Raw genomic sequence first — 11,759 nt, 5'->3', positions numbered from 1 at the left:
AGACCGCCTTCAGGGAAGTTAAAATTTGTTATTTTAGATCTCGACAACTATTTTATATTTCAAGCTGGAACCAACCATACACATTCAAAAAAATATAAAAAATAGCGCGTATGAACACGGTGACACGTGATTTTTATATGTCATGATAACTAAAAACACACGCGTATTCGAATGCAACGAATGCAAAATTTCAAAGCAATCGGTAAAGAATCTTCGAAGATTTTTGTTTTGAACAAACGAGCAGTTAGCATAAAAGATAAATAGATATATTTAATCGTTTAAAACTGTTTGCACATTCTGCTTTATTTTTATGCTTGAAGACTGTTTGAACATCTCAAAGATATTGTCAAACTGTTGGTGAAGCCATTATTTTATTGTATTTTTTTAGGAATCAGTACAGAAAATATAAAATGTTTGGCCATTCAACAAGGAAGAATTATTATTCGTTTTATGAAACTCAGTGCTCAATGCTCAGGCTATGATTATATTATAATGACATGTTTCATTGATGCAATAATACCAATCAATAGTCACATTACACTATACACTAACAGCCTTACTAATTAGTAAAAAATACTACCCAAACGAACGGTGTTTCAGAGCCGGTACCTATTTTAATCGCATTGAACGCATTTTGGGGACGTTATAAGCAATTTATAACATGGCAACTCGAAAGTCGCTTTTGGCGGCGCGGCGCATGCGCAGTTGGCAACTTCGGCTTGGCATTTGCCATTTGTTGTCCGTTGTTGACTGACAGATGAGTTTTAAACCTGTTTCTGTTGTCTGTTACTGTTGTAACACGAAGAGAATCCATTATAAACATGCAAAATCCGAAAAGAAGTCGTTCAACCAACTGGGAGCAAATGGAAAAGGCAAATTAAACTATTAATTAACGATCAACTAAAATATTTATGTTCATATTTTGATATTACAATTATCATAATTTTTTTTCGATAGGAGTTGCTCCGGGACTTGACCTCGCAGTACATTGAAGTAATTGAAAATAAAACTACAGATACGAAAACCAATACAAAGAAGAAGAACGCTTGGCTAGAAATACACAAACGGTACCTACTTTGCTTTGTGAAAAATAGTTCTTTATTGCAGAAAACGATACAATGTATAATGCTTTTTTTTGTTTACTTCAGATTTAATGATCTTAATTGCAAAAAGAGGGATCTCTCCCACATCCAGCAACAATGGAGAACTATGAAATGGGATGCTAGAAAGGGTCTTGCAAATTATAAACATTCGCAGAAGACAGAACGTGAAAAACCTCCAAGTCCAAAGCCAGTTGATTTGATGGTGTTTGGTCTTGGTGAAGGTGAGAACATATTTGATTGCGACGGTAGAAATAACGTAAGTAACTTTGTAATAAATTACTCCACTTAAAAGAAATGTTTTATTGTGATTATTAATACTCTTGGAATATTTATTTTAGATAAACTATCAAAGATGTTGAATACGCCACACGAATATACACATAATTTTATGTAACATTTCGATTCAACGTAATTATTACAAGACAACTGTTTACGTCGGGGGAGATGGAAAATATTGCATTTTAACAGCTATTTCGGATAGTTTGACGTGTTTTGTTCACATGTTTCGACATTATAATGTGAAAATAGGTTTTTAGGTCAGTTTTTTTTTAATTAAACCCAAACTAAAACCAGTTTTAGGTTCCAAGTTCGGGATGAATAAAAGAAGAAAAACTAATTTTAAACCGTCACTTCAAAAATAATGCCCGCCAGTTGAACAAACAGTTTTAAATATTACGAAATAACTTTTAAATTCAGTATCTTCGATCTAAAAAGTTCTATTTTATATTAATTAATTTGAATCAGACTGTTATTTAAAAAAATATTAGTGCTAAGCGTATCCAGCTACTCTGAAAGATTATCTGAATTTCATGTAAAATAACTTACATTTCCTCCCTTTTAAGGTTTCTGTTCAAGATGGTAAGAATGTATTCCATGAAAGTAACGGGTCACCACCTGCTTCATGCAGTTTCAATGTTTTTGAGGTATGTTTAAATTGTTAATCACAGTAAATACGTATAATATATAGCTTATTCAATTATCTATTCCATCTACCAATGAAATAATACGAATAATATATAGCTTATTCAATTATATATTCCTTCTACTAATGAAATAATACGTATAATATATAGCTTATTCAATTATCTATTCCATCTACCAATGAAATAATACGATACAAATATCGTTTTATTTGGATGTTTGTATCATTTAGTCGTTGAATTACTTCCATTATCTTTGTAGATGAAATAAAATAATTATTTGTACATAATAATGATGTTTTTTTTAGCAGGAAGTAGAAACAGTGGACGTTGAAGTCGATGCTTCTAGTTTGGCATACGCAGCAGAAAATTACGAGTCGGATACTCCAATAAGGAAAAAGCCTTTGCTTAATTTGGCAAAAAAGTATAAAAAGGTATTCATTTATTATTGTATTTATTATTGGATAATTTTTATAGCGCCGCTTTTGTGAGATATCACCTCAGGGGCGCTTTACAGTTGATGCAGGTATTACAGAAAATATAAACATTACAAAAATAGAGTGAAGTTAAGTTAAGTAAGATGAAGAGGAACAGGTGACACGAAGATAGAAGATGGAGACTCTGCAGCAAGAATCCTAGGTGGTGAAGAAACTGGGCCAGCTGCTGCAGCGAAAGAGACCACCGCGTCCGCCAACAGTGCCAGCACGAGGTTCGTCATCCGTCCAGGTATGTGTCTGCTGCTAATAAAGCGCTGACACAATATCCTCTCACAGATACCAGACCTTGGCAGCACCGCTGTGACGTTCTACGAAGATAGAAGATGGAGGCTCTGCAGCGAGAATCCTAAGTGGTGAAGGAACTGGACCAGCTGCTGCAGTAAGAGAGTCCACCGCGTCCAACAACAGCGTCCAGGTGTGTGTCTGCTGCTAATAAAGCGCTGACACCTCACATAGATAAGAGACCCTGACAGCACTGCTGTGACGTTCGGCAAGTCCATAATTTATCTCCATGTAATCCTGTTCCTGGTAATTGTTGAAGTGGTGCATTCTGTCCGCAATAAAAGGCGGCGGTTGGGTAATAAATTATACTGGGCTTAGTAAAAAAACTTGCAGGGCCAAGCTTGCCCAGTTTCCGAGAATTTTGTTGAAAACATCTGGAGTGCATTTACCGATCGCCGTTCGTTTCGAATGTCCAATATTTTTGAGCAAATTTACGATTATTTATTCACTTTTAAAACACTGCACTCAAATCACATATTATAAAGTTCTAATAATTATTAAGTTTATTTTTATTTAAGTTCAAATGTTGATTGATTGATATTAAAAATAATTTCAAAGGGATGTTGCCTCATTTCCCTTGAAAATACTAAAAAAAAAAAAATAAAAATAAAAAAAAGGTATTTTTAAATATGTTGACGCTAGAAACAATCACAAGCAATGTATCTCATAATTTCTGTGTCAGATGAACTCATTTTTAACGTATTGATGAATATTGCTAAAATAAAGATTTCCACTCAAAATTATTCAGACTAGACCATTAATATTATCCTATATCCTTAGGAGATAGAAATATACCATGACGAACTTTGCTGTAGAGCTTTTTAAGATGTACAATTCCGTAGTACATTATTTTGATGTATCTCATAAGGTTTAGCCAGCGTTAGCAATGTAGTGCCCGAACTAATTTTTACGACTTGATTATAAAACATCGACTTTTCTCTACTTTCTAGAAATATAATATTCATGTATCATATATGTAAACCTTCCGGAAAAAATGCTCTAAATGATAGTGAAAACCCTATCAAAATCCGTTGCGTAGTTTAGAAGAGCTAAGCGCACAAACAGACAGAAGCGGACTTACCGATTTTATTTTAAACTATTTAGAGATGAGCTATCGAAAATTATGCCATAAATTTTTAAAGCATGAAGTAATGTGAAACTTATCAACTAAATATGAAACAATATGGTTAAAAATGTAACAGTAACATTAAAAAAAAATAAAAAAACTAAAACAATAAAATAAAACAAATCACTAAAACTATATTACCTACGCTACTATAATTTGTAGAATTCAGCAAAAAGTTGGTGCTGGTATAGATCGCGCTTAATTCTACAAATGGAGTCAGTAAATATATCAGTAGTACCCCAAACTTGTTGCCCAGATAATGCATAGTATTGGTTAGTGAGTGTGTCTGAAGGTTAATTGTGTATGTATTGCAGAAAATTTTACATTTTGTCTTGTGTTCCTCGTCGGCACATGCACATTACAGGATCCATGAATTAAGTAATACTCATTTCAAAGTGTACCTACCTAACTTTAAAACGCTGGCGAACATGTAGCTGATAAATTGTCAATACAAATAGAATAACAATGTGAGAAAGTAAATATTTTTAATTACAGGTACCAAAAGATGACTCCCAGCAACAAGTTATAAAACTCATTAAAAAACATAAGGAAGACATTAGATTAATTTATAGAGAAAAAATTGATCTGGAGATGGAACTGATGAGAGAGCAGCATTTTCTAGATATGAAAATGAAACAAGAAAAACATGATTTGGAAATGAGAATACTGTACGAAAAATTAAAAAATATACCTGAATAAATCTCTGAAAATGTATTTTGATTTATTTATCGTCATCCCAGTTCCATAATGTCTTAATATTAATTGGTAGTTTAAAATTATGCCTTGAGGCTTGCTTCGAGAAACGCTCGGATCCATTTTGTCGAATCTGCCCTAGTTTCGTCTGTACAGAATTCTATTCTGTCGTATGTGCTGAAATCTGCGCGTTTCATCTGTTCTATTTTGTCGTATGTATTATTAAATCCAATTTACCTTACGTAAATACAATATTTTGAAAAAATAATGTTCTGTCTTGTCGTAACGCTCGATTAAGTTTCCCTTGAAAAAGCTATAATAAATAAACATTTCGTGTTATCATGCAAGACTTCTCGTACATATGGTTATTTTGTCCAATATTGATAAGTTAATAAGAGTATATGAACCAATCAATCATATAATTTTTAAATTAATTTGTTCTTCACGATTTTTTTATTATTTATTTGTCGCAACAATTTTTTTTTCTGGTATTTTTAATGTTATTGTAACGTGTTCTATTACACGTATAATGAACCGTAAGTCAAATCCATAATAAAATACGTCAATAAAAAGCTCAATCAATTGGTTTTGAATAAATCACGGGAAGTAGAATGAAGGAAACAGCCTACCTGGAATTCCCATGAATCCGGGCAATAGGGCTCTCGTTGCACTTGCACTGTTCGAGTGAAATTTCCTCCACAACGAGATAAACAAGAAAAACGAGAGAATTTTGATATTTAGCACAAAGCATGTGAATAATACAACGAGGATACTAAGATTGCACCTTCTTGCTATACGACACGAATTCGACTGACTTGCGACAATTTACAGTGCAACATAAATCATCTTACATATTCTTTCCAATCTGGGTAAGGCTGTTTTAAGGGACGGAATAGATAGTAGACATGATAGTACATGGTTGGGAAAATTATAGTAGGTATTATTCAAAACTGTTTCAATACTAAACAGTTATATTTAATATAAAAAAAAACATTTAAAAAAATAATATTTTTTTAACACCTACTTATTTTGTCGTATCGTCAGTTTTCGACGCAATGTTGGCGATGTTTGTCGTATCGTCAATTTAAATTGAAAAAAAAAGTTTAAAAAAAAGTTATTTTATCTGGTGCGTAAATAACAATAAACCATCTGGAATATGATATTAGACTTAGAAAACATTAATATTGTTCCAGTGAGTGGAAAATCGATTTCTGACTTTATTATGCCCTTTTCTCAAAATGGTTGTAGACCTTAAAAAAATTGCTGTGTGACCTTTTTAATACAAAACTAAAGTTCCGATTTTTGACGCTATCTCTCTTTATCGTAAAATAGTCTTTTTTTCTTAGAAATTAAGTGACAAAATCAATCGTCTGTAATTTAAATTTACGCCCATCAAAATGCTTATTTTGATAATTTTAAGTCACATTGCACTCCTTGCTCTCTTTAAATATGTGGTTATCTTGTTGTACTAAAATAAAAGTCTCGATTTACTCAGTTGGAGCGTTTATTTAAGAATGCACAGATAGCAATTACTTCACAATAATAACGTGTTTATTTTACGGAATAAATACGAGTAGGCACTATATTATTTAGCGTGGAATGTAGGCTATATCTAGGTCAAGGTTACGAGCGCGCGAGCTGGTTGACTGAATACTGAATACTCGCTGCGTCGGACCTATTTATATATCCCAACCGGTGGCGGTGGTAAGCACGCGAGACCGCTGGTAAACTGGAAACAACTCGCTCAGTCTGGGTAGTTCTGGTATTTTTTTGTTGGCGCTGAAATTATGCCTAGGCAACAGGCTAGAACCTTCTAGCGAATGCGCGTAATGTGCTAGTCCAACTCGCAACGTATTGTCGCAGGTAGTTCTAGACGTCGGTAGACCGTAGACAGGTAGGTACGTAGGAACGCTTCGTATTGTCTGGAGTATTCCTGTTACTATGCTTTTTGGATAGGCGAGACGTTCTAGATGAATCTCGTCGATCGCTACAAATAATTACATCACGAATGCATTTAATATCTGCGTAGCTGTACCGTTCTCCCATTTCATTGGATGGATCAATTAGCGGATCAGATTAGACAAGTAGTCTGAGAATGAATTCCCTGAATTGTCTAATAACCGACCTCTGAAATCTCTGGCTTGCATGCGTTATTTTATTCTGTTATCCCGAAATATCCTGACATCATGTGTGCTACCATGTCAACGTGCAATAATATCCCAGATATGCAGTTAGCATCACATACAACCTGTACAACAAATAAACAAAACGATTACTTTTATTTTAAATACATCGACTTAACACAATGTATACGTATACGGAAAATTACAATAAGTCACAGTTCAATATATTTAGATAGTTTAATACATCCACTTTACAACTACACGGAAATGTACAAGAAGTCTCACTCAACGAATTAACTAGACTTTACATTTATATGGAAATTTATAAGAAGTCACAGTTCGATAGTCTCATTTGTATTTTAAATAGGCAGACTTTGCCTACGTCAATTCAAGGATTAATATTATTTCTTGTATTAGGAAATGTACAAGTCACAGTTCAATGTAACTTGTATTTTGAATACATCGACTTAACATAATATTCCACACAAAGGCGGAAATTTCGATAAAGTTACCGTTAAATATAACGTTATTAAAAAAATAATAATAATAATGCAGCCCCAATACATTTACATGCAAATTTACAAGAATACAAACTTCAATGAATTAATCTAATTTTTATTACACCCACTTTACACAAATACGGAAATTTATAAAAAGTCACAGTCCGATAGCTTAATTTGTATTTTAAATACACCGACTTTAGCTTCGTCAATTCACAGATGAAATTTATTACTTACCTTTATCAATTTAACATATATACGGAAATTTACAAGTCACAGTTCAATATATCAACGTGTATTTTAAATACATCGAATTAATACAATATTACATACATATACGGAAATTTACAATAAGTCACAGTTCAATATATAAATATTTTTTTAAATACATTCACTTTACATATATACGGAAATTTACAAGTAGCGCTCAATGAATTAATTATATTTTTTAACACAACCACTTTACATTCATGTGAAAACTTAAAAGAAGTCACAGTTCGATAGCCTAATTTGTATTAATACAACGACTTTACTATGTCAATTGATTTTACATATATACGGAAATGTATAAGTCACAATAGTTCAATTATGTCCACGTGTATTTTAAAAACACCGAGTTAGCCTAACATTAAATACACGTACCTAAAGTAAATTTACCATATGTCACCGTTTCATATATACCTAAATACATTTTTTTTATACATCAACTTAACATTTTTTTACGTTTGTATTGTGACTTTGCATAACACAGGTATACCTACGTCAGTTCACAATTGAATACACATTCATTACACACCTATACAGATTTTTACATACATACCGAAATTTAGAAGAAACAGTTCAAATATATCACCTTGTATTTTAAATACATCCACTTTACATTTGTACGGAAATTTACAAGAAGTCACATTCAAAGAATTAATTATAATTTTAATAGACTTACCTTATTTTATATAGAAATTTACAAGAAGTCACAGCTCAAAATCATGATTTGTATTTTAAATACGTCGTTTAAATATATATACAATAGTTAATAAGTTATACGTAAATATTGTATTTTTACATAAATACAGAAATTTACAACAAGTCACATTTAAACACATAGATGTGGGAATTTACATGAAGTCACGTTTAAATACATAGACCTGGGAATTTACATGAAGTCACATTTAAATACTTAGATGTGGGAATTTACATGAAGTAAAATTTAAATACATAGATCTGGGAATTTACATGAGGTCACATTTAAATACATAGATCTGGGAATTTACATGAAGTCACATTTGAATACGTTAAAGCTGGGAATTTATATGAATGTCACATTTTAATACATAGATCTGGGAATTTACATTAAGTCACAAATTTTACACACTTCTGTGTAAATTGATGAACGAACATTGATTGATTATTTTCAAATATATAATTTTTATGTAGGTAGATACTGCATTGTGCATTTGAAATTCATAATTTTAATTCCTTTTAAATTATTATATAAAATTTGTATTACTCAACTCAACTTTAAAACTTTAATACCTCCCATCCCAAAATGAGTTTTATAGCTCACCGGGATTGATTTGTAGCAAGATTTAAATAATTTAAAAAAAAATTGGCAACGAAATTTTCTCTCAAATTGTATAGATCAAACTTATTGCGATTATCTTTCATATATTGACAGTACTTAAAGTTTACTAAGGAATGTAGCTATTATATGCAATTATAATTATCTTCGAATTACATTACACTAACTACCCACACTCAGAAATAAATAAAACTGTATTATCTCTAAATAGTATAAAACAAAGTCACTATCCGCGTCTGTCTGTTTGTGCACTTAGATCTTCTAAAATATGCAACGGAGTTTGATAGGGTTTTCACTATCATTTAGAGAATTTCTTCTAATTAGAGAAAATCAAGGGTAGGTGGTTTGGGTATGTAGATTGGATAAACTAAGGTGTGTAAGAACATAAGAACAATTTCTGAGATTTCTCTACATGAGGGAGTATGATTACTACGCGTGGCTCTATCCTACTGACTTTATTTTGGGTATGCTCGAAATGAACTGTCTACTGGTCAGAAGAGATGTACACATTGCTACACATTTTTTCAGACAAATCTCCATCACCGACAGCATATACTGTTCTATCTCCCGGCCTGCTGGACTAACTTGCCAATAGTCATGCAGGTGAGGAGAACTATTTTTCTGTTGAACAGCAATTAAATGGCCTTTATAAGGCAATTTTTAAAAGGCAAGCTGTGTCGCTACTAGTATAGTTGATGCCCACTATTATATTGATGTAATTCTCCTTTACTAATTTAGTTAAAAACGCATTAAAATGAACAATTTTGTAATGTTTTTGAAATTAACTAAAATGACGCATATGTGAACGGCAGAATTCGAGGTGGAACGAGAAAGACAACAAAGCACTATTAATTCAATCAAATAATTGTGTCAGGAGTCAAGAATCAGTACAAAAGAAGAAGTATGAATGAGACGATAAATAATAAAGCAAGGAGTGTGTGCCTAGACCCTTGTTGTTTGGCCATCAGTTATTTCTAAGATTAAGTACTACCCGCGTATTTCGTGATGGTTAGTTAGTTAGTATAATTCATTCATTTACGGCATCCGAGACCCAGAGCGTGAAAGTCGGTTGATATTTCTTGGCCGCGTGAGTCAGTCTATGCTTTAACAATGTCGACTTGAGCGTGCAGGAATAGCGGCACTCAGAACACGAAAATGGTTTGTGTGTACTGTGAGTTCGCATGTGATTTTCAAGCTGGAGATTAGTGATAAAAGGTCGCTTGCAGTAAAAACACGTATAAAGTTCTCCGCCCCTATGAGAGATCATGTGCCTCCTAAGATGTTCCAAACGCGTATTGGAATAAGAGCACTCACTACAAGAGAATGATTTTTCGTGTATCAAAAAGTGACGCTTTAAAGATTCCTTGTCTGGACATAATACGTTGCAACTAATACAAGTGAGTGGTTTCTCTCCTTTATGAACTAGAACATGCCTTTTTAAATCAGAGCTCTGAGCACTTGTGAATCTGCAGTCTGGACACTTGAACGGTTTGACTCCTTTATGCCGTAGAATATGCTTTGTTAGATTTGATTTTTCCGTGCAAGTATACGAGCAGGTTTTACACTTTAGCTGTTTGGCTTTGCTGTGTGTTCGCATGTGTTTACTGAGGGTGCCTGTGTCTGAACATTTGTAATCACATTTCTGACAGGAGAAAGGCTTTTCACCAGTGTGGGTTCGCATATGGACAGTGTACCGTCGCTTGAACGAGGACTGGTAACCACATACGGAACACAAGAATGGTTTGTCTCTTGGAACAGTGGGAACCTTAGTGTTTTTATCTGAAAAGAGTAAGTTATATATTAGCATCATTAATAAACATAAAATAAAGGAAATAATACCCACATTTAAGTAATATTATGATGTTAAATATTGAAAATTCTCTGTTTTCAGAATCACCATTCTTTCATGTGAAGGAAGTTCCAGTATCTTGTCAATAATAGTTGTGTAACTCCAAAATCCAACTTTCCCTTTTTTTCATTATCTCCACGCAAGAGGCCCTTGTTATTTGAAACCGCACAAGAGTCCCAACTGATCCCAACCGTCTGGAGACAGTGACACTATGGAATCTCTAATCGGTGTAAATTGCGTGGCTGAAGGTAGTGAGGAGACAGGGAGCGGATTTAAACCTGCGACTGCTCGGCCACAGATGTTGTCACATCATTAAAACTATGTTTAATAGTGCAAGCACTAATAACCAATCTGGAGGGATTACTAATGAGACACTGGAATCTCAGGAGAAACATGCAGCTTCTGGGATTGAAAAGCACCATGTGCTAATGTCCCGCTCTGATAGGAGAGAGGCTCAGCTACCTGGGACGACACATTATCGAACCAGGAGAAAAATATCCTATGACAACACCGATTTGCTTTATCAAATGGAACAGGTTACTATTAAAGGAATAAAGTGAAATGGGAGACTGCACAGTAAGCCCGTGGCCTGAGTGCTCACAGAAACTATATGTAAACCGTATCCACTATTATATATTTTTTTAAATTGGGAGTTTCACCCATATATATATATATATATATGTAGATCTATTTAAAATAATAATTACCTGGAGGTTTGTCAACTTGTGAGCCTATCAAACTTTCCATCCGGATATCAGCAAGGTCTATAGGTATTTCTGTATTGAGTGTTGTACTGTCTTCCCTCCCACTTGCCAGTGCCAGAAACTCTGATTCATCAATGGAAGAATTTGGGTCTGTAAAATCCGAAAACTGAAGTTGGTCTTCAATGTTTTGATAATATTTCAAGAGCGTATCACCATCCTCTTCATCTGGTTCTAAAGCAATATTAGTCACTTCGTTCGGCAGTACGTTTTCTCGTTCGTTCGCTTTATCTTCAGAATCTAAGGGCGTTTCTTTTTCGATTGCATTCATCGCATCAGATCCGTTTGTCGAAGGTCCAGGAACAGGGTGAACCACAAATTGAAGT

At 33.5% G+C, this 11,759-nt stretch overlaps 1 protein-coding gene across 2 annotated transcripts; it reads left to right on the top strand.

Annotated features, from left to right (window-relative positions):
• Positions 1-730: 730 nt before the first annotated feature.
• Positions 731-4,627, top strand: LOC149416236 (uncharacterized). Of its 2 annotated transcripts, none has more exons than XM_089642102.1 (6): positions 731-872; positions 958-1,067; positions 1,149-1,359; positions 1,946-2,026; positions 2,335-2,457; positions 4,424-4,627. In XM_089642102.1, exons 1-6 carry the CDS (start codon positions 822-824, stop codon positions 4,625-4,627), a joined length of 780 nt encoding a protein of 259 aa, XP_089498228.1. In that variant the 5' UTR covers positions 731-821. The 2 variants fall into 2 exon arrangements, with proteins under 2 accessions (XP_089498228.1, XP_089498227.1); XM_089642101.1 differs by having other exon boundaries at positions 2,332-2,457.
• The last annotated feature ends 7,132 nt before the right edge of the window (positions 4,628-11,759 follow it).

Source organism: Hesperophylax consimilis, chromosome 17 (assembly GCF_061612785.1).
Source record: "Hesperophylax consimilis isolate HC1 chromosome 17, BYU_Hcon_1.0, whole genome shotgun sequence".
In the NCBI taxonomy this organism is placed as follows: domain Eukaryota; kingdom Metazoa; phylum Arthropoda; class Insecta; order Trichoptera; family Limnephilidae; genus Hesperophylax; species Hesperophylax consimilis.
The sequence above is the reverse complement of the archived record's forward strand: the minus strand, read 5'-3'. Positions and strand labels throughout refer to the sequence as shown.